General features: G+C 39.4%; 1 protein-coding gene across 1 annotated transcript; it reads left to right on the top strand.

The window, feature by feature from the left end:
- Positions 1-21,843: 21,843 nt before the first annotated feature.
- Positions 21,844-24,433, top strand: LOC128045026 (T-cell surface glycoprotein CD1a-like). The gene is made up of 6 exons (XM_052637486.1): positions 21,844-21,904; positions 22,279-22,545; positions 23,057-23,335; positions 23,541-23,819; positions 24,139-24,229; positions 24,391-24,433. The coding sequence occupies exons 1-6, from the start codon at positions 21,844-21,846 to the stop codon at positions 24,431-24,433; spliced, it is 1,020 nt and encodes a 339-aa protein (XP_052493446.1).
- Positions 24,434-24,683: the final 250 nt, after the last annotated feature.

The following is a 24,683-nucleotide window of genomic DNA, read 5'->3' as shown; positions in this document are numbered from 1 at the left end:
GGTTGAACTTTATGTTTCTTTGCATGTCTCATATTTGATATTGTTGTTGCTGAAAACTGGATATTTTAAACTTGATAACTATGTATTTCATACCCCTCTTTCAAAGAAAAATGTAGACTGATTATGTGACTGGCTGGCATAAGTGTAGCTGAGAAACTAGCCACCCAAGTGGTTTCCATTAGTCATATCTGTACCTTTCTGCTTATAAGTGCATGGTTGTAGATATATCTTCTTACTGACATATCAGATTTTCAAGGAGGAGAGCATATTGATGAAGAAGTGCATGAGCATGGCTAATTAGAATCTGCCTGAACTAGGACAGTGATAAACAAGTTCCCTGCCAGGATGAGAAGACAGATGCACTGGATGTCCCCAAGAATGAAAGAGTTCACAGGAGTCCTGTGGTAATAAAATCAGCAAAGAAGAAAATCTAGAAATCCACATGTGGATGACATAAACCATGATTCTTAGGAAGGATGGAAAAAATGAAATTAGCCACTTCAATATTCTTTTTCTTCAGAAATTTTGCCAAATTCAAGAGTATAGAGCATATGACACTGAAAATAACTTGTGCGTTATTAAACTAAGTCATTTCATTTTTTAAAAGAGGAACTGTAGACCAGAAGGCAGAAGTGGTTTGCATAACATCACAGTCCATTGCTAACAGAGTTGGAGTCCAAGTTTCCTGATTTACTGTCCAGCACGATTTTGATTGTGCAGAATGTGACACCCGCATCTTAGACCACAGGATATTTTCCCACATACCCCGCAAGGAATCAAAAGAGATAAGAAATTTTTATGCTCTTCTTACAGTCCAAATGAAATGTCCTATGACTTTAAGTCATCCACCTATACCATATCCCTTGTATCCAATCATCAGTTGTATTTAACTATGGGAAAAGGAGACATATTTTTCTGAAATATGACAGGTAAGTTCCTTCATAGAGCCTCTCCGGAATTCAGGAATGCTGTAAAGGCTGAATGTTATACAGGCTGAAGGGGGAAGAGGTGAGAGAAGAAAGAATTGTGAACACTCTGGGAAGAATCCCTCAAAGTCCAGAATGATAGGGCACCACAGTAGGCACAATGCATTCTGAGTAAATATTCCCAGAAGGAATTATGTACTATGAGGTTTCTAAAGTGTGTGTGTGCCTGTTTGTGTGAATTGATGAAGTCAGGACTCTCTGATGTCGGAATGAAGGCCAATACTATAACATAAAACACATTCTCTTTGGGAATTGGCTTTCTAAACTTGCTTTGCCACTAACTCAAAATGAAAATTGAGCCTAGCCGTTGTTCCTGTCTTTACCTCAACTAGTTCTCATCTAACATGAATTTTGAATAGATGTCCTACAAAGCCCCTTATAGTCCTAGTAATCTGTGGTCTTCTAAAGTTGCCGAAAAATGTTTTAGGGATGAGGATGGAGAAAGGAGATCTATCCTAATGTACCAAGAGCTTTCTTCCTACATCTAACAGATCTTACATAAGAATGGTCAAAGTCCTCTCTTAGTCCTCTTCTTCAGCTCCCCTCATTTGTGCTACACCATACCTGACCATTACCTGACTGCAGGTGCCATTAAGTCTTGTAGCTTCTTTTTCAGTGTCCCTTTATCTCTGGTACACTCCCCTACAAATAACTTTTGTTCCTAGAAATGTTGGCTTCCCAGGGGCTCCTTGCTGTTTTCCCTGGGGTTTCTGGGTATGACTAGCACTCAGCAGAAGTCCTTCTGGGGCAGAATGTTGGGCACAGGAAAGCAAATCAGAGTAGCACTATTTCTCAAGCAACTTTTCTCAACTTTGCAGCCCTGATCATAGGGCTCTCGAATTCAATCTCAGGAACATTGTGTCCTCTGGACAACTAGAATTTTTGCAAATTCCATACAGCTTTCTATGGTAAAAGATAACTCACTTTGCATAAATGCACATTTTAAGAGTCACACATTGAGCAATTAAGAAGTGAGCTTCATCTTTAAAAAAATTCCTGCAAGAATGCAGCTCTTTTTCTGATTACCACTACATCCAAAGACAAAGAAGCCACAAAGAGATGGTAGGAGGGGTACAATCATGATAAAATCAAATCTTATCATACCAAGTGGATGACTCACAAACTGGAAAATAAGTATACTAAAGAAGTTCTACCATGGGGGTGAAAGTTCTGAACCCCATGTTGATCTTCATAACTTGAGGGCCTGGCAACAGGAAGAGGAGTCTCCAGAGAATTTGGCTTTGAAGGACAGTGGGGAGTGACTGCATAAATTGTGCAGAACTGGAGGAAACAGAAACTATACTCTTGGAGGATGCACACGGGGTCTCAAACCCACCAGGACCCAGGGAATAAAGCAGTAAGTTCATAAGAAACTAGGTCAGAATTCCCATTTAGTATTGGAGGGTGCCCTGTAGACATAAGGGGCAGCTGTGGCTCACTGTGAGAGCAGGGACACTGTCAGCAGAGGTTCTGTTGAGAATTCACTGGCATGGGTTGCCATTTTCTCACCAAGACCTGACCCCAACCAATAGCTTGTAAGCTCCAGTGCTGGGATGCCTCAGACCAAACAACCAACTGGGCAGAAACACACCCAGCAGTAGACAGGCAGCTTAAAGTATTCCTGAATAAACTGCTGCCTGATAATAAACATAACCCCAGGCAGGGCCCTGCCTACAATAAGGGCAAGACGCATCTCCACCCACAATGAGTGGGTACATCCCTCCCACCAGGAAACCCTCATAAACCTCACAGACAGCCTCATTCACCATAGGACAGGCAGCAGAATCTAAAAGAACTACAACCCTGCAGGCTGCTGAAAGAAACTGTTATCATAGAAAATTACACAAAATGAGACAGACAGCAGAGGAACATGTCCCAGATGAAGAAACAACATAAAACTGCAGAAAAACAACTAAGTGTAGTAGAGATAGGCAATCCACCTGAAAAAGAAATCAGAGTAATGATAATAAAGATAATCTACGATCTCAGAAAAAGAATGGAGGCATCGATCAGGAATATACAAAAATGTTTAACAACCACATAGAAGAACTAAACAGTAAAATGAACAGAGAAGAACAGTATAATAAATGAAATGAAAAGCACACTAGAAAGAGTCACTAGTAGAAGAACTGAGGCAGAACAGGTAAGAGACTTAGAAGACAGAATGGTGGAAATCATTGCCACTAAACAGAATAAAGAAAGAAGGATGAAAAGAAATGAGGACAGACTAAGAGACCTCCGGGACAACATTATTCATACCAACATTTTCATTATAGGAGTCCCGGAAGGAAAGAGAAAGAGAAAGGACCTGAGAAAATATTTGAAGAGATAATAGCTGAAATATTCCCCAGTATGGGAATGGAAGCAGTCACTCTAGTCCAGGAAATGCAGAGAGTCCCAGGCAAGAAACCCAAGGAAGAAAGCTCTGAGACACATAATAATCAAACAGAAAAAAGTTAAAGACAAAGAAAAAATATTAAAACAACAAGGGAAAAGCAGCAAATAGCATACAAGAGGACTCCCATAAGGTTATCGCTTATTTTTCAACAGAAATTCTACAGGCCAGAAGGGAGTGGTGATATTTTTAAAGTGATGAAAGGGAAGGCACTATTAATACAACCATGAATACTCTACCCAGCAAGACTCTCAATAGATTCAAAAAAGAAAACAAAACTTTTACAAACAAAAAAGCTAAGAAAATTCAACACAGCCAGACCAGGATTGAAACAATGCTAGAGGGAATTCTCTAGGAGGAAAAGAAAAGGCCACAATTAGAAGCAAGAAAATTCTGAATGGAATTTTGGAAAAGCTCACCAATGAAGACAAACATATGCACACAAATATGATATCAAAACCAGTAATGGTAAGAAGTGGATACCACAAATGTAAGCTATTGGAAATGCATTTGCAATTAAAAGGCCAGTAACTTAAAACAATTCTATCTATATATAGACTGGTATATCAAATCCTCATGGTAATCACAAACTGAAAATCTACAATAGATACACAAAAAAGAAAAATGAAACCAAGCACATTAATGTTAATTATCAAATTACAACAGAAGAGAACAAAAGACAAAGGGAAGAAAAAATATCAACAAAAAACAATCCAAAAACTAAAAAATGAAAATAACAACATCAGTTCAATTCAATTCAGTCGCTCAGTATAGCCTTGATGTACATTGTTATATCTTCTTGGATTGATCCCTTGATCATTATGCAGTGTCAGGAAGCATTTAACAGGAGGCTTCCTGTGTGCTGTTTTGGATCTGTCAGGAATTCTCTGTTCCTTATTAATTCCTGAATATTCTAACTATATGGTAAAAGTGATTATTTACAACCCTCTCTCTTTAATATGGATTCCTTATGTTTTGTAAAAAGGAAAAGGGTACTTATCACCGTATAGAAAAACTAAGGAAGGAAATGCCTGGATTCCTCAGCCCCCAGGAGAGGCTTGCTTCTCCTCTTAATTCCTGAATATTCAGGAATTAAAAAGGAACAGAGAATTCCTGACAGATCCAAAACTTCACACAGGAAGCCTCCTGTTAAATGCTTCCTGACACTGCATAATGGTCAAGGGATCAATCCAAGAAGATATAACAATCTTTGATATTTATGCATGCACACAATATAGAAACACCTCAGTTTATAAGACAAAAACTAAAACCATACAAGGAGAAATGGATAGTAACATAATAATAGCTGGGGATATTAACACCATGGATTTATCAATGGATAAATCAACCAGACAGAAAATAAGTAAGGAAACATAGGCCTTAAATCACATTTTAAACCAAATGGACTTAGTTTATATTTATAGAGCATTGCATCCAAAAGCAGCTGAATATACATTTTTCTCAATTTCACATGGAACATTCTCCAGGATTGAGCACATGATGGGCCAAAAAGCAAGCTTTCATAAATTTAAGAAAATTGAAATCATATCAAGCATTTTTTTTCTGACCACAACACTCTGAGATGAGATTAGAAATCAGCTACAAAGAAAAATACTAAAACACACACACAGGTGGAGCTAAACAATTGGCCACTAAGCATCCAATGGATCACTGAAGAAATCAAAGAGGCGGGGAAAAAAAAAGTACCTACAGACAGATAAAATCAAAAGCATGACAATCCAAAACCTATGGGACTCAGAAAAGACAGTTCTAAGAGGGAAGATTATAGCAATACAATCTTACCTCAGGAAAAAAGAAAAAACCCAAACAAACAAGTTGACTTTACTCCTGAAGTACCTAGAGAAAGAAGAACAAACCAAACCCTAAGTTAGCAGAAGGAACGAAATTATGAAGATTAGAACAGAAATAAATGAAATAGAGATGAAGAAAACAGTAGAAAATATTAATGAAACTAAGTCAGTTCTTTGAAAAGATAAACAAAGTTAATAAACTTTTACCCAGACTTATCAAGAAAATGGAGAGGACTCAAATCAATGTTAGTCACAAAAAGGATAAGTTAGAATGGATACCACAGAAATAGAAAGGATTTTGAGGCTACAATATTATCGCAAGCAACTATAGCCAACAAATTGTACAACCTGGAAAAAATGGACAAATTCTTAGGAAGATACAACCTTCCAAGACCCAAACAGAGAGAAATAGAAAATATGAAAAGACAAATCACAAATACTGAAATTGAAACAGTGATTTAAAAACTTCCAATGAACAAAAGTCCAGGATCAGATGGTTTCACAGGAAAATTCTATAAAACATTTAGAAAAGAGTTAACATCTATTCTTCTAAAGCTGTTTTGAAAAATCTAAGAGGAAGGAACACTCCTAAACTCATTCTGAGGCAACAATCACTCTGATATCAAAACCAGATACATATACCATACACCCACACAAAAAGGAAATCCTAGGCCAATATCATTAATAATAACCCTGGAGAAGGAAATGACAACCTACTCGAGTAGTCTTGCCTGGAAAATCCCATGGACAGAGGAGTCTGGCAGGCTATGGTCCATAGGGTCGTACGAGCCCCATACTACTTAGTGACTAAACAACCACCACCATCATTAATAACCACAGATGCAAAACTTCTCCACAAAATACTAATAAGCCAAATTTTACAATATATTAAAAGAATCAGACACTATGATCAAATAGGAATCATCCAAGTGATGCAAACATTCTTCAATAACTCTAAATCAGTGTGATACACCACATTAGCAAAAGTGAAGTGAAAGTCATTCAGTCATGTCCAACTCTTTGCAACCCCATAGACTATACAGTCCATGGAATTCTTCAGACCAGGATATTGGAGTTCCCTTCTCTGTGGATCCCAACCCAGGGATCAAACCCAGGTCTCCTGCACTGCAGGCGGATTCTTTACCAGCTGAGCCACAAGGGAAGCCCCCACATTAACAAACTGAGGAGTAAAAATTATATGATTATACTTCCCTGGTGGTCTAGCAGTTAAGAATCCTCCTGACAATGCAGGGGACACAGGTTCAATTCCTGTTCCAGGAAGATTCCACATGCAACTAAACCATGTGCCATAAATACTGAGGCCTTGCTCTAGAGCCTGCTAGCTACAACTACTATGCCCATGCACTACAACAACTGAGCCCACATGCCTAGAAATCCATGCTCTGCAACAGCAGAAGTCACTGCAGTGAGAAGCCCACACACTGCAACTAGAGAGTAGCCTTCACTCATCACAACTAAAGAAAGCCCTCATGCAGCAATGAAGACCCAGTGCTGTGAAAAATAAATAATTAACATTTAAATTTAAAAAAAAAATCATGGCATCTCAATAGATGCAGAAAAAGCTTCGACAAAATCCAACACCTATTTATGATTAAAAAAAAAAAAAGCTGTTTCAGGAAATGGGCATAGAGGAAACATACCTCAGCATAGTAAAGGCCAGATATGACAAGCATATAGCTAATATCATACTCAACAGTGACAGGCTTAAAGCATTTCCTCTATGATCAGGAACAAGGTAAGGAATTCCACTCTCACCACTTTTATTCGATATAGTTTTTGAACTCCTAGTCATAGCAAGCAGTAAAGAAAAAGAACGGAAGGGAATCCAAAGTGAAAAGAAGAAGCAAAACTGTCACTTTGCAGATGACATACTATAAATAGAAAATTCTAAAAACACTAGCAGAAAAGTTCGGCTGCTGCTAAGTCGCTTCAGTCATGTCCAACTCTGTGCGACCCCGTAGACGGCAGCCCACCAAGCTCCCCTGTCCCTGGGATTCTCCAGGCAGGAACACTGGAGTGGGTTGCCATTTCCTTCTCCAATACATGAAAGTGAAAAGTGAAAGTGAAGTCACTCAGTCGTGTCTGACTCTTCACCACCCCATGGCAGCCCACCAGGCTCCTCCATCCATGGGATTTTCCAAGCAAGAGTACTGGAGTGGGGTGCCATTGCCTTCTCCAGAAAAGTACTAGAGCTCATCAAAAAACTTGGTGAAATTGCAGGATACAAAATTAATGCATAGAAATTTCTAGCACTCCTATATGCTGAAAACGAAAGATGAGAAAGAGAAATTAATGAATCCCACTTACCATCATATCAAAAAGAATAAAATACTTAGGAACCTTAAACTTACCTAAGGTGACAAAAGACCTGTACTCCAAGAACTATATGATGCTGATGAAAGAAATCAAAGATGACATGAACAGATAGAAAGATACAGTATATATAAAGATATACTTAGATTTGAATAATAAATATTGTTGAAATAACTATACTATCCAAGGCAATGTACAGATTCAATGCAATCCATATCAAATTGCCAATGGATTATTCCAAAACAAAAAATATTAAGTTTGTAGGGAAACACAAAAGACCTTGAATAGCCAAAACAATCTTAAGAAATAAAAAGGGAGCTGGAGGAATCAGCCGCCCTGACTTCAGACTATATTACAAGGCTACAGTCATCAAAACAGTATGGTACTGGCACAAAATCATATAGGTCAATTAAACAAGGTGGAAAGTCCAGAAATAAACCCATGCACCCATGGTCAATTAATCTGCAATGAAGGAGGAAAGACATATAATGGAGAAAAGACGGTCTCTTTAATAAGTTTTGGAAACTTGGAAGCTACACATTAAAAAATGAAATTAGAGCATTCTCTAACACTCACAAAAAATAAACTCAAAATGTATTAAAGACCTGAACATAAGACTAGATAATATAAAACTCATAGAGGACAATATAGGCAGAACACTCTGCTGTAAATTTCAGCAGTATCTTCTTGGATCTGTCTCCTAGAGACATGTAAATAAAGACAAAATAAACAAAAAGGACTTAATTAAACATAAAAGCTTTTGCACAGCAAAAAACAAAACAAAACAAAAAAAAACAAAAAAACAGAAACATAAACAAAATGAAAAGACAGCCTACAGAATAGGAGAAAATATTTGCAAATGATGTGACCCACAGGGTTTAACCTCCAAACTATGCAAATAACTCATATAGCTTAATACCAAAGAAACAAACAACCCATTTGAAAAATGGACAGAAGATCTAAATAGACATTTCTCCAAAGAAGGCAGATAGTGTATGGAAGGGCCAAACGACACACGAAAAGACACTCAGCATTACTAATAATGGGAAATTATTTGAATTGCTAGAGAAATTCAAATAAATACAGTGAGGTATGTATCACCTCACCAGTCAGAATGACCATCATCCAATAGTCCACAAATAATAAATGCTGAGTAAGATGTGGAGAAAAGAAGTTATCCTATGTGTTGGTGAGAATGTAAACTGGTACAGCTACTATGGAAAACAGCATGGAGGTTCTTTAAAAACTGAAAATAGAGCTACCATACAGTTCTGCAAGCCTACTTCTGGATATTTATTCAGAAGAAAACTATAATTTGAAAAGATACATGCAACCTAATGTTAATTCAGCATTATTTACAACAACTGAGATGGAAGTTACTTAAATATATACTGACAGATGATTGGATAAAGATGATGTGGTTTATTTATGCAATGATAAAGTGCTCAGCCATTAAAAAGTATGAAATAGTGCCATTTGTAGCAACATGGATGGACTGAGAGATTTTCATATTAAGTGAAGTAAACCAGACAAAGACAATATAGTGTGATATTGCTCATATGTGGAATCTAAGAAAATGATGCAAGACACTTATTTACAAAACAGATGCAGACTCACAGTCTTAGAGAATGACAAGGGGCAAGGGGTTGGGGGAAGAAACATATTGGAGTTCGGGACTGAAATGCACACACTACTCTATTTAAAGCAGATAACCACCAAGGACCTACTATGTAGCATGTGGAATTCTCTGTTCACTACTCTATGATAACCTAAATAGGAAAATAATTTGAAAAAGAAGAGATATATGTAAATGCATAACTGACTAATTTTGCTGTACACTAACACTAACATAATATTGTTAATTAACAACTTCAATATAAAATAATTTTTAAAAAAAGAAAAAAAAAGACATTTAACTATTGTGGCTGCACCATAGTAACATAAACTATTATTACTTATAAATATATAAGCAGACCTGAAGCTGACTGTGGCTCAGATCGTGAGCCCCTTAATGAAAAATTCAGGCTTAAATTGAAGGAAGAAGGGAAAACAAATAGACCATTCAGGTATGACCTAAATCAAATCCTTTATACTATACAGTCTAGATGATGTGTAGAGTCAAGGGATTAGATCTGATGGGGTGCCTGAAGAACTGTGGACAGAGGTATGTAACATTGTACAAGACACAGTGACCAAAACCATCCCAAATTAAAAGAAGTGCAACAAGGCAAAGTCTGAGAAGGCTTTACAAATAGCTGAGGAAAGAAAGACAAGATGCAAAAGACAAGGGAGAGAGGGAAAGATATACCCAAGTAAATGAAGAGTTCCAGAAAATAGCATGGAGAGATATGAAGGCTTTCTTAAATGAACAATGAAAAGAAATAGAGAAAAACAATAGAACGGGAAAGACTAGAGATTTCTTTAAGAAAATTGGAGCTGTCAAGGGAACATTTCATGAAAGGATGGGAACAATTAAGGACAGAAATTGTTACCACCTAATAGAAGAGAAGAGGTTTAGATCTATACAAGAAAATCTTGAAAATGAAAGTCACTGAGTCGTGTCTGACTCTGCAACCCCATGGACTATGCAGTCCATGGAATTCTCCAGGCCAGTACTGGAGTGTGTAGGCTTTCCCTTCTCCAGGGGATCTTCCCAACCCAGGGATTGAACCCAGGTCTTCTGCAGTGCAAGTAGATTCTTTACCAGCTGAGCCACAAGGGAAACCTAAGAATCCTGGAGTGGGTAGCCTATCCCTTCTCCAGTTGATCTTCCCAACCCAGGAATGAACAAGGATCTTGTGCAGTGAAGGCAGATTCTATACGAACTGAGCTATGAGGGAAGTCCTTTAACGACCAGGATAATCACAGAATTGTCACTCACCTAGAGCCAGACATCCTGAAGTGTGAAGTAAAGTTGGCCTCAGGAAGCATTACTATGAACAAAGCTAGTGGAGGTGATGGAATTCCATAGAAATTAAATAGGATTTTAGTTATTTAAGATTCTAAAAGATGCTGCTGCTAAAATGCTACACTCAACATGTCAGCAAAATTGGAAAACTCAGCAATGGCCACAAGACTGGGAAATGTCAGTTTCCATCCCAATCCCAAAGAAGGGCAAGTCCAAAGAGTGTTCAAACTACTGTACAACTGTGCTCATTTCATTTCTAGCAAGGTTATGCTCAAAAACCTTCAAGCTAGGCTTCAGCAGTACATGAAACAAGAACTTCCAGATGTACAAGCTGGGTTTCAAAGAGACAGAGGAACCAGAGACCAAATTACCAACATCCATTCGATCATAGAAAAAGCAAGGGAGTTCCAGAAAAATATCTACATCCACTTCATTGACTACACTAAAGCCTTTGACTGTGTCAGTCTGTCAGTTCAGTCACTCAGTCGTGTCTGACTCTGCGACCCCATGAAGCACAGCACGCCAGGCCTCCCTGTCCATCACCAACTCCCGGAGTTCACTCAGACTCATGTCCATCGAGTCGGTGATGCCATCCAGCCATCTCATCCCGTCATCCCCTTCTCCTCCTGCCCCCAATCCCTCCCAGCATCAGAGTCTTTTCCAATGAGTCAACTCTTCGCATGAGGTGGCCAAAGTATTGGAGTTTAAGCTTCAGCATCAGTCCTTCCAATGAAAACCCAGGATTGATCTCCTTTAGAATGGACTGGTTGGATCTCCTTGCAGTCCATGGGACTCTCGAGTCTTCTCCAACACCACAGTGCAAAAACATCAATTCTTCAGTGCTCAGCTTTCTTCACAGTCCAACTCCCACATCCATAAATGACCAATGGAAAAACCATAGCCTTGACTAGACAGACCTTTGTTGGCAAAGTAACTCTCTACTTTTGAATATGCTATCTAGGTTGGTCATAACTTTCCTTCCAAGGAGTAAGCATCTTTTAATTTCATGGCTGCAATCACCATCTGCAGTGATTGTGGAGCCCCCCAAAATAAAGTCTGACACTGTTTCCACTGTTTCCCCATCTATTTCCCATGAAGTGATGGGAACGGATGCCATGATCTTCATTTTCTGAATGTTGAGCTTTAAGCCAACTTTTTCACTCTCTTCTTTCACTTTATCAAGAGGCTTTTTAGTTCATCTTCACTTTCTGCCAGATCACAACAAATTGTGGAAAATTCTTAAAGACATGGGAGTATCAGACCACCATATCTATCTCCTGAGAAACATGTATGCTGGTCAATAAGTAACAATTAGAACTGGGCATGGAAGAGACGACTGGTTCAAAATTGGAAAAGGAGCATGTGAAGGCTGTATATCGTCACCCTGCTTATTTAACTTATATGCAGAGTACATCATTCAGAAGGCCAGGTTGGATGAATCACAAGCTGGAATCAAGATTGCCAAAACAAATATCAATAATGTAAGATGTGAAGATGATACCATGCTAATGGCAGGAAGTGAAGAGGGACTAGATGGCCTCTTATTGAGGGTGAAAGAGGAGAGTGAAAAAGCTGGTGCATTGCTGATTCTGTTCACAGCGTCAGTTGTCTCGATGTGTCTACTGTGCACACAGTTCACTGAACCCACGGTAGGCAAGGGGCAAGTTAAGAGGCTGGAAGAAAATGCGAGGAGCCATAGGAACTACAACATGTTTATTCTCTCCTGGCTGGCACAGCAGTTGTAGCTGCAGATATAACATAACACAACATAAAACTTCAGGGTTTTTCCTTATTGTTCAATCTCTCAGTCATGTATGACTCTGCAACCACATGGAGTGTAGCATGCCAGGCTTCCCTGTCCTTAACCATCTCCCAGAACTTGCTCAAACTCATGTCCATTGAGTCATTGATGCCATCCAACCATCTCATCATCTGTGGTCCCCTTCTCCTCCTGCCTTCAGTCTTTCCCAGCATCAGGGTCTTTGTGAAAGAGTAGACTCTTCTCATCAGGTGGCCAAAGTATTGGAGCTTCAGCTTTAGCATCAATACTTCCAATGAACACTCAGTATTGGTTTCCTTTTGGATTGTTCTCCTTGCAAACCAAGGGACTCTCAAAAGTCTTTGCCAACACCACAGTTCAAAAGCATCAATTCTTCAGTGCACAGCCTTCTTTATGGTCCAACTCTCACATCCATACATGACTACTGGAAAAACCGCAGCTTTGACTAAACAGAGGTTTTCTGGCAAAGTAATGTCTCTGCTTTTTAATATGCTGTCTAGATTGGTCATAGCTTTTCTTCCAAGGAGCAAGCATCATTTAATTTCATGGCTGCAGTCACCATCTGCAGTGATTTTGGAGCCCTAGAAAATAAAGTCTGTCACTATTTCCATTGCTTCCCCTTCTATTTGATATGAAGTGATGGGACAAGATGCCATGATCTTAGTTTCTTGAATGTTGAATTTTAAGGCAGCTTTTTCGCTCTCCTCTTTCACCTTCATCAAGAGGGTCTTGGGTTCCATTTTGCTTTCTGCCATAAGGTTGTGTCATCTGTATATCTGAGGTTTTTGATCTTTTTCTCGGCAAACTTTATTCCAGCTTGTGCTTCATCCAGCCCGACATTTTTCATGATGTACTCTGTAGAAGTAAATAACCAGGGTGACTTTATACAGTCTTCATATACTCCTTTCCTGATTTGAACCAGTCCGTTGTTCCATGTTCTAACTGTTGCTTCTTGACCTGCATACAGATTTCTCAGGAGGGAGGTAAGGTGTTCTGGTATTCCCAGCTCTTTAAGAATTTCCCACATCTTGTTATGATCTACACAATCAAAGGTTTTAGCATAGTTAATGCAGTAGAAATAGATGATTTTCTGAATTCTCTTGCTTTTTCTATGATTCAACAGATGTTGGCAATTTGATCTCTCTTTCCTCTGCCTTTTCTAAATCAGTTTGAACATCCTGAAGTTCAAGAACATCTGGAAGAGCTTTTCTAGGTGAAACTTATATATACTTACAGAACAAAAGCAGCCCATGGCCAAGTGAGTACTTCCTGACCTGCATGTGCATTGCTATAAGTGATCTCAGCTGCTATATAACTGTGTGAAATCATTGGTTACAGAAAATGAGGTGAGACGCTGTTGAGAGTGTGGTGCTAGAGAGACTGACTGGCGCCATCTTGTTAATTTCCCCACAGCTGACCTGAAACTCAACATTTAAAAAACTAAGATAATGGCATCAGATCCCATCACTCCATGCAAATAGAAGGGGAAAAGTGGAAGCAGGGACAGATTTTACTTGCTTGGGTTCCAAAATTACTGCAGACAGTGGCTGCCGCCATGAAATTAAAGATGTTTGCTCCTTGAAAAGGAGAAGGCAATGGCACCCCACTCCAGTACTCTTGCCTGGAAAATCCCATGGATGGAGGAGCCTGGTGGGCTGCAGTCCATGGGGTTGCTAAGAGTCGGACACGACTGAGCGACTTCACTTTCACTTTCATGCTTTGGAGAAGGAAATGGCAACCCACTCCAGTGTTCTTGCTTGGAGAATCCCAGGGACAGGGGAGCCTAGTGGGCTGTCGTCTATGGGGTTGCACAGAGTCGGACATGACTGAAGCAACTTAGCAGCAGCAGCAGCAGCAGCTCCTTGAAAGGAAAGATATGGCAAACCTAGGCAGCATATTAAAAAGCAGAGACATCACTTTACAAACAAAAGTCTGTATACTCAAAGCTATGGTTTTGTCAGTAGTCATGTACAGATGTGAGAGCATAAAGAAGTCTGCGTGCTGAAAAATGGATGCTTTTGAACTGTGGTGCTGTAGAAGACTCTTGAGAGTCCCCTGGACTGCAAGGAGATCCAAGCAGTCAATCCTAAAGGAAACCAACCCTGAATATTCATTGGAAGCACTGTTGATGAAACTGAATATCCAATAGTTTGGCTACTTGATATGAAGAGCCCATTCTTTGGAGAAGACCCTGATTCTGGTAAAGAATGAAGGCCAAAGGGGAAGGGGGCTGCAGAGGATGGAACAGTTAGATAACATTACCAACTCAATGGACATGAATTTAAGCAAACTTTGGGAGACAGTAGAGAATGCGGAGCCCAGCATTCTACAGTCTGTGGGGCTGCAGAGTCGGACGTGAATTTGTGACTAAAGAACAACATAAATATATTTTCTCATATACTAATGGATGTAATTAGTCTTATTGTGGTGATCATTCACTTAACACAAAAAGGTCTAATCATTGTGGTGTATGCTGTGCTATGCTTAGCTGCTTAGTCATGTCTGAGTCTGTGCAACGTGGTGGACTGTAGCCCAGGCTCCTCTGCCCATGGGGATTCTCCAGGCAAGAATGTTGGAGTGGGTTGCCATGCCCTCCTCCAGAGGATCTTTCCAACACAGGGAATAAACCCAGGTCTCCCTCATTATAGGTGGATTGTTTACCATCTGAGCCACCAGGGAAGCCCATTATGCTGTATACCTGAAACTAATATAATATTTTATGTGCACTATACCTCAACAAAAGATATTTTCTCACCTTGAAAAAAAGTAGTAGACTTATTAGGCCAGTGGAAATGAGTACTGAATTTTTAATTTAGGGAAATAGTGTAGACTTCATGAAAGCTGGGAGCACTCCTTACCTCATGCAAAGTTTATCTTGCACAATTAGGTCAAAAGGAGATGTTTCACTTGAATTGTTTGTGAAGCATGTTAAACTAAGCATTCTTAAGGAAAGAAATTCCCACTGCAGAAATGTATATGGGAAATCTTTGAAGTGACAGTGAGTTAACATTTGGTGATGGTGGTTTAGTTAGTCATGTCCAACTCTTGCAGCCCCATGGACTATAGCCTTCCAGGCTCCTCTGTCCATGGAATTCTCCAGGCAAGAATATTGGAATGGGCTGCCATTTTCTTTTCCAGGCAATCTTCCTGACCCAGGGGTCAAACTCTTGTCTTGTGCATTGCAGGCAGATTCATTACCAACTGAGCTATGAGGGAAGTCCTGATTTAACATTTATATAGTGCCTAAGGTTTTATTATTCCCCTCATTGTACAGATTAGGAAACTGAGTCACTGGGAAGTTAAATGTGGTGGGTAAGTTCCCACAGCAAGAAAGTTTTAGAATTAATATTCCCAGTCAGACAGGTTAGAACAATTCCATGTTCTAACCACTAAACTGCTCAACTTCTGCCTAAATTAAGTGTTGAACATTCAACATGTGTTATTTCATCTGACCTTTAGGACCCTTTGTTGCAGATTTTTTAAAAGACAAAATTGAGGTTAGAGAGTAGTTACTGTCTTTTCTTGTCCAGGATCATATAGTCAAAAAGTAGAAAAACTGAAATTTGGACCAAAACCTTTTCCTCTCTGTGCTGGATATTCAGATCTTTTCCATCTGAATGTAGTTCAGATCCTGCTTCATTTAACAAGAGTTGCAATCATGTAACGAAACTTGCTAAGCAGGAAGGAGTGTGGGCAGTTACTCACTCCTTACTCTCATTTGGCAGAAGGACAGAAGAAGGCTGAGGAAGTTAGCCAAGGTCACCCAGTTCACTAGAGTGGATCTGGGGTTGAACTCATGTTCAGGAACTTTTCTAATTTCATTTTTACATAAGCACAGTTAGAAACATTTTTATAAAAATATTCCTGAGCCACAGAATGGCCTGTGTCTGCAAGCTCTGGTCTTGTCTTAGTCCCTAACGAGCTGTTCATCTTTGGTAGCTCATGTCACCTCCTTTGCCCTTAGTTCTCTCATCTGAAAAAGTGAGAAAGCAGAACTGAGTCATCTCAGCAGAGGAACTTGTTGTGGAGACAGGGTAGAGGGCAGGGCACAGGGAGAGGCCAGGGCTTTGGGTCTCCCCATTTCCACTTTCTATTTCAGTCTGTTTTCTACTTTGTTTTGTATATGGTAGATTCTATATATCTACCATATGTTTACCACCCACAAACTAGTAGTAATAACAATAATACTATCTACTGAATGCCCACTATAGTGAATATGCAAATTTACATTTCTGAGGAGACTGAGGATCCCACTAGCCTGAGATCACAGCAAAAATGATGGATCTAGTGTTTGTACATAAGTGAGGGGGAAGGAAGGGGACATTTTATATTAAGGACTAATACAGGATAGGTAGAGACAATGGGTTCAATAATTAGTATCCATCTAGAATGGTAAACATATTTTAATGCTATATTTTTGTTTGAAAATATAGGATTAGAGATGATTTCTTGGTGTCTTTTTTGATATTTCAAGAATGCTGGGTGTGCTTCTTGCTAGGGCTACACAGAAATTGCTGGACTAACGTGAAGAAGGAAAGGGCATTCCTCATTCCAGGATACCTGCTTACTTGTGTCAAATATAGACAAGGGTATATTCTGAACAGGTAGTATAATTCAGTACCCTCATCAAATGAGTCAACAAGACTAGTCAGCATATGGATTGAGGACCAGGAACCAAGGACAGAATAACTATGTAACTTAACTAAAAACTTCTACCAATGGTGAGGGGCAGAGCAGATGGTGAAATTAGGATGGAATCTGAGACCCCTGATACAGTAATGAATCTTCTGTTTCTGCTCTGTTTCATGTAGAAAACTGGGTACTTTAAGAGTCCAAGTATTAATCTCTTAGTAGATCCAGAAGCCACAGTTCAATGAAAGTAAAATCAGAATAATGGTGAATTTTAACATTTTCTGAACCTATGATCTCTAACTATGTAACCCATTTATGTCCTCTTGTATGCCTTTCTCTCCATCCATTCTAGATGGATACTAATTCAATAAATAGTATTATTGCTATTACTATTAAATTGCTGGTCGTAAACATAAACATATCAAATTATTGTGTGGAACAAAATGTTCATTTGGGTCTTCCTGTAACATTTTTTGGAAAAGATATTGAACCAACTTTTTGGCCAACCCAATAAATTACTGATGCATGGTCTCAATGGGCTGAAGCATAAAGCAATTTTGAATGTCATTTCACCTGTCACTAATAAGGACTAAAAATCCCCCTACCAGTGAAGTCAGTCTCTGCTTCAGGTAGACTTTTAGAACACCAGGCTCCTACTCGAAAAACAGAATAATAACATGTGTCCTATCCTGTCTTGCCTCAGTGGGGAGGTGCTGCTGAAGTGTGATAGTGCTTAGTGAATATGAAAGAGCTGTACCATGGTATGGGGTCTGTAGGAATTCTGTATATGAAGAGGAGTCCAGACTGCCTGGACACCTCTGCTTAGAGGGCTGACAGTACAAGATAAGCCTGGAAATCTTTGAGCATTTTATCTAAAACAAGTCAGATTTTCTCCTTCTTCTCACTTAGATCTCAGGCAGTGATACTGAACTTCCATTTCCTTAGTCAGCCCAGGCTTGTCCTTCCAGCTCCCTTTGCTCAAGTGGAGGAGCTTTAGTCCACCACTGAATTATTACTGCCCCAACCCCTTGTTTGTAGGACCTGGAATACCAAGATATACCATAGGGAAGCATGAGAGTCAGATCTATGCAGCTAAGGAAATCCTTCCACAAAACTTTTCTTCTGAGCAACTCAGGGGAACAGAGCAATGTGATAACACGTTTGTTAACAAGAAGTCCAACAAGCTGTTTAGTTTAGCTGGGGAAACCAAAGGGTGAGTCCAGGGAACTGCTCCCAGGAGAGGCTGTGCCTGCTTAATGAAGCAGAACCTCAACTTTAGTGATTATCAAACTTCAGTGATTATCATTTTCTGAGCAGGGGCCTCTCTTTGCCTGAGTTGAGGAGCAGGGAGCTTTGGGGAGGCCCCAGCTTTCTCCTCATGCCTCCCTCAATCAATACCAATTGGGAACATGAAAATGCAGAGCAGGATGCAAAAAAAGCAGCTCTAGCAAACAGTTCTCCTAGGAGTCCTTTCCCCAGGCCTGTGGGAGACACCAGCCTCACAGCTCTGCCTGAGCCATGCAGAAGTGCATCTATTCCCCATGTGCATAGGAGGCCCTGTGGATGCAGAGCGAGAGTCAGGAGGTCTGAGCTTTAATCGAGGTTCTGCCACTAACTAACTCTCACCCAAAGTGGGTCACGCACCTTTCCTGAGCTGTATATATTTTTTAGATTCTAGGTTTTTTTGCCAGAAGAATCTTTGCCACAAGCAGTTTTACTGCACAACTAATTGGCATAAGACAATTTTGCCATAAGAAAAGAACATAGTGAAGAAGATAAAAAGAAGATAATGAAATATGAAAATTAATAAAATTGTAAAAATATTTCATTGTGAAGAGTAAAAGTACAAAAATATTTGAAAACAAACTGGTGTGGCTTCATAGTTATAGTTGTATTAGGGTATATCTTAGAGGGAGCAGTGATATTTCCTTTCTCAAAGTCAATATTAAGGACTCAGGATCTAATACTGGATGCAAGTTGTTCATGATATATATATATATATATATCTGCCAGATATATATATATATCTGCCATAAGTCACTTTCAATTTCCCTGGAAGTAAAACAAACAGAGGAGGGATGCAGCTGTTTCTTATCAACATATGTAGTGCATATAGTTGGAAGCATATATCTAGATTATATTTAAATTTTCCATCATATGTCCAGTCCTAATATTTCACCAAATTATCTCAGCTAGATTCTGTGTCAAACACCAAAATTCTGTCTACACCATGTTCTCCACTATAAAATAGCAAAAAATAATTATCATTTTCAAGAAACATATTCATCAAGAATCATATGGTTAGTTTTTTGAGACAAGAGAAATCTTATTCTTTTGCTTCCAACTTCAAATCTACTTGATACATTTGAAAAACACAGCACTCAAGAACAAGCCATTTTATCTAAATTAGCTAAAGAATCGATAATTAATGCTATTGGAGACTGTGGTGAATTATAGTTTTTTATCTTTAATGCCCAAATTGGTGTATGAACAACTTGTTGTGTGGTGAAACTACTTGCAGAAAAAGTGTTTACAGTGAAAATACTAGATAAAATTTTTAAAATATATATGTAAAATATGGAGATTTAATTTTATGATTAAAAATCTAATTTTATGATTGATTTATTTTATCTTTAATTTTGTGAATTATAATAAATGATTTTTTTTTGTTCTGATATCCAGGATAACAGCATAAAGAAACAAGAATATAGTTTCCTTACTTGTACTTAAGGGGAAAAAGTCTATGGAGTGTGAAAAAAGCAAAGGAAGAGTAAGATCAATATATGTCCCAAGAGACAGCTCACCTCCAAAAGAAGAGGGGTGTGTTCTGTTTTGTCACACTTATTTGCTCTTTCAGAACATTTAAAACATATCATTTTCTTTTTAGGAAGAACAGCATTTCCTCTTAAGAAGAAGAAGAAAAAAAAAAAGATCAGTTGGGATCACCTGCCTGTGAGTTCATCTCTGCTTCTCTCATACCCATAGACATGTATGCTACTTATGTCTCATGACTCTGAGTGTACTGAAAAGTTGGAACCTCAAGTGCAATTTTTCAGTGTTGATAATACTATAGAAGAACATGCAGTCAGAAAACCTTGGGTTTAAATTCTAACTCTACAAATCAGCAGTTGTAAAATTTAGTTGAGTTTAGCAAACCCCTTTTTCCCTCATTTTTAAAACTGAAAAAGTTAATAATACCTACTTTAAGGTTGTTGGGAGAATAGAGATACTTTCTGCTGGCAGATAAGAAGCGCTATAAGAATAAAACTCAACTTTTCTGATTTCTATTATTATCAGCATTATCATTGCACATCTAGTACCTAATAGGACCAAAGAGATAACTCTTAAATCTATAAGAAAAATAGTTCTTTGAAGAATTCAACAAAAGGCTAAAAATCCCCAATGAGGTTTAGTTCTGTGTCTCTTCAGAAGTCCTGCAATCACTCATAGACTGAACTGCTTAAAAGTGGTCAGAAACACTTCTGAAACTGACTCAACTCATTAGTTATCTTTGAGAATCTGAAGTTTTCTGTCTAGGGGCAAGCAGATCAGAGCATTTCTTTTTTTAAAATATAAATTTATTATTTTAATTGGAGGTTAATTAGTTACGAGGGAGGGGGGTTCAGGGTGGAGAACACGTGTATACCTGTGGAGGATTCATGTTGATGTATGACAAGATTAGAGCATTTCTTTTAGTCAAATCTAAAAGGAGATCATATCTAGAAACATATGGGACCTCAATTATTGCATACTAGACTTAATGAGTTATTTGGAAAACTCAGGGTGCATGACAAAGGTCCCTGATCAAAGCTTGGTACTGCGAGGAGATTCAGTTAATGTTAAATTTCTATCTTCTCCTTTAGAAATGTGAGACTACAAGAATCCTTATAACAGTGTGATCACTTTTCATCTCACAGTACTCACACTACTGCTTATAAGTTATGGTCTTCCTGTATGTTCTATTGAAAATACATATTTAATTGACTTTAAATACCAGAAAACATTTTTTTAAAGACAATGTGTAGAGAGCAGTTTTAGGTTCACAAAAAAATTGAGTAGAAATCACAGGCTACCATATAGCTTCTGCCCCCACACAGGCACTGCCATCCAGGCCATCAGCATCCCCCACCAGACTGATACATTTGTTACAATTGATGAACCTACACTGGCACATCATTATCGGCCAAAATTCCTAAGTTACATCATTATCACCAAAGTACAACAAAGGTGGTGTATATTCTATGGGTTTGGACAAATATGTAATGACATATATCCACCGTGACAGTATGTTTCAGTATAGTTTCACTGCCCTAAGAATACAACTGCTACAACTCTTTGTCTCCTACTGCCTAGCCCCTAGCAACCATTGGTTGTTTACTGTCTACATACTTGATTCTTCCCTAAGAATGATGAATTGGTGTCAGTTTATACTGTTTTTTCAAAGCAATCATAAGCAATTCTGAAAAAGTTAATAAAGCAACCAATAAGAAGTCAGAGATGTGAACGAGGCGGGGTGAGGGTAAGAAAGAGGAAGAGAATAGTTGAGAAGATATTCAAAAAGGCAAAAGGAGGACTGTATGACAGAGAAGAGCAGGGGCATGAGAACATAAGCTAGGTCACTAGGAAGACATTTAGTTTCACGGTTTTACTATATGAATGAGGGGAAAAGTGACTTCTATCCATTGACTTTTCAGTGCCATATAAAGCTTGGTCCATAGCAGTTAGATCAGGGGAAAGTGAACAGGATGGAATCTGGGAACAGGAAGAGAAGCTGGAAGTCAGAGAGGACAGTCAGACCTGGAAGGGTAATGAGTGTCTGAGTAGGTGGCCCAGGGTTTAGGGAAGGAGCAGATTTTTCTTTTTTCAGATGTTGACTAAAGGGAAGTTTTGCCTGTTGGTAGGAGAAGGAAGTCAGAATAGAGGTATTGTGGGGTAGGTTTGTTTAGAACAGAAATCAAAGACTGACATTTCTGAGAGAAAGAACATCTGCAAATGAGATGCTGTTTCTGCAAATTGCATTGCTTCTGACTCTTCTCCCATGTGGTAACAATGAGAATGGTAAGAATTCTGTTCAAAAAGACATGTATGTGTGTACGTGTATGCGTGTGTGTGTGTGTGTGCATGCATGCAGGCAGGCACATCCACCTGTTTGAGCTGGTGTGTGTGAATGTGTGGTATGTATGTGTGTATGGAGTGGTTTCCCCAACCTAGAGACTGAGAATATCAGCCTAGTTTCATTCCAGTATCACTGACTCCAGGTCCCTGGCTCTTTTGAAGGTTGTCTACTATGTTTGAGTCCCTGGGGCAGCCAAATGTTTGCTGAGGTATCTTGCTTTTCCCCTAAATTCTGAGTTTCCTCTCTTTGGCACCTTTCTTTCTCTGTTTTCTCTCCTTCCTAATGTCCCTTCTCATTCTCTTTGTTCTTTTCCCAGATTTCCAGGAGCCAATCACCTTCCAAATCATTCGGATCTCATCATTTTATAGCCGATTCTTTACACAAAATCTGGGCTCAGCTTGGCTGGATGAGTTGCAGACTCATGCCTGGGAAAAGAACTCTGACACAGTCATTTACCTGCATCCTTGGTCCAAAGGCAACTTCAGTGATGAGGAGTTGATAGAAGTGGAAAACATACTTCATACATTCTTCATTAGACTTGGTCAGGCACTTTACAACCATGCCAGTCAATGGCAACTTGAATGTAAGTTCAGTTCCCTCCATGGGGGTTGGGGATATGGTGTGTGTGTGTGTGTTTCACTGAGTTTCTTATTTCTCTAATAAGCAGCCTCCATCAATTCTGAGCCTTAGCACTCTCATCTTCCTCATTCCTTAATTCACTTATTAAAGTGTGATTTTATCCCCCTTTCAATCGCTTCCACGATCAGTCTGTATATTCAGTGTAACCTACAGTGTTCTACTTATCCTACATTATTATAATCCCAAATCTCTCACACTAAGTCCTTTCTTATTTTTTTACCCACATAGTTTACAATGCCTTCTTCAAATACTTTGCCCCTCATGTCATTCACCTCTTTCTGCATCTCCAACTACTACCAGTTTCCAATCTCTGAACCTTCAATCAAACTAAATTTTGCTCTATTCCCTCAAATTTTCTAAAATCCTCCCTTATGCTTCTATCATCTTTTAATTACTCATTTTATTTTATTTTTCTTACTCCTTCTTTCTTCTAATTGAGAACTTTTCTTCCCCAGATCCCTTTGAACTGCAGGTAGCAGGTGGCTGTGAGATGCACACCAGAGATGCCTCAGTAGGCTTTGTGCAAGTCGGTTATCAAGGATCAGACTTCCTAAGCTTCCAGAAAAATTTATGGGTACCCTCTCCAGAGGGTGGAAATAGGGCTGAATTTGTCTGCGCACTATTCAATTTGTACCAAGGCACCCAGGAAATAATACACAAGCTGCTCAGTGACACCTGCCCACGTTTCCTCTTGAGTCTTCTCGATGCAGGAAAGGCATATCTCCAGAGACAAGGTCAGAGCTGCACCCTTCCTCCACAAATTTTCTGTTATAAAAATCACACCTTCTCATCTCGCTAACAAAGAGCCAAGTGGGGGAGGGGATATTGGTTGACAGATTGCTAACAGTGGGAAAAGTGTGTCCATCTAAACTGACATGAAACTTTGAACCTGAATCTGCATTGGAGTCCTCATCTGACCATCTTCCCTCTCCTCCGCAGTGCGACCAGAGGCCTGGCTCTCCCCAGGCCCCAGTCCTGGCCCTGGCCACCTGACACTGGTTTGTCATGTCTCTGGCTTCTACCCAAAGCCCATTTGGGTGATGTGGATGCGGGGTGAGCAGGAGCAACAGGGCACTCAGAGAAGTGACGTCTTGCCTAACGCTGATGGGACGTGGTATCTTCGGGTTTCCCTGGATGTGAAAGCCAGTGAGGCATCTGGCCTGAGTTGCCGTGTGAGGCACAGCAGTCTAGGAGGCCAGGACATCATTCTCTACTGGGGTGAGGAAAAACTGGGGCCCCGCTGGGATGGGAATAGGTAGCCCTCAAGCAGACTAAAGAGCCAGGTGAAAAATTGGGGATTCTAGGCAGTCCAGACCCAAAAGGAATAAAAATAAGAAATATGGGAGTTGAAAACGAGAGCCACATAGATAATAGGAAGGAGGTTAAATGGAGTCATCTCTAAGGAGGGATAAGAGAGGAAATAGGGTAAGAAGGAGATTGTTGAGGCAGACACTTGAATAACAAAGGAAAAGCATGGAAATGCAGCAAAACAGTGGGTGGGTTTGAGAAGACACTCTTGTGTGCACCCCGCCCACAGATCATCACAGCTCCACTGGCTGGATCATCTTGGCAGTGATTGTGTCCCTGGTCCTCCTGGCTGGTCTTGCCTTTTGGCTTAGGAAGAGCTGGTGAGTTCTTTATGTCTGGCCTTTCCCTCCAGTTCCCACGTGTCTGCCCACCTGTTTTTCTCTCTCTCCTCTCATTCTTCTCCTCCCAGTCCTTTTCCTTCTTGCCCCTCATTTCTCACCTCCACCTCATGTAGAATGACTTCAATCTCTCTTCTCATCAGGACTTGCTGTAAACCTTCAAACAGACTTCTCTCTTTGGAATGAGATCCCAACAGCCCAGGAACCCAGAACACATCTAAATAGAACTCGGTGATGATGGTCTTTCCACTCTCTTTGTACAACTTCTTTAGATGCTGCTTTTTTTCTGCTGAATGATCAGTTGTTAATATAAGCAATAACAAATGTAATTTTGCAGGATTTGTTGTTCTAACCTAGGTTTGAGACTTAAAAATTCATAATTTAAGTTCTGAATGGAACACAGTCCTAATATCCTTCATGTATTCAAATGTGAGTG

The sequence above is a fragment of the Budorcas taxicolor genome, chromosome 3, assembly GCF_023091745.1.
Source record: "Budorcas taxicolor isolate Tak-1 chromosome 3, Takin1.1, whole genome shotgun sequence".
In the NCBI taxonomy this organism is placed as follows: domain Eukaryota; kingdom Metazoa; phylum Chordata; class Mammalia; order Artiodactyla; family Bovidae; genus Budorcas; species Budorcas taxicolor.
Note: the sequence above shows the minus strand (reverse complement) of the source record. Positions and strands in the feature narration are given on the sequence as shown.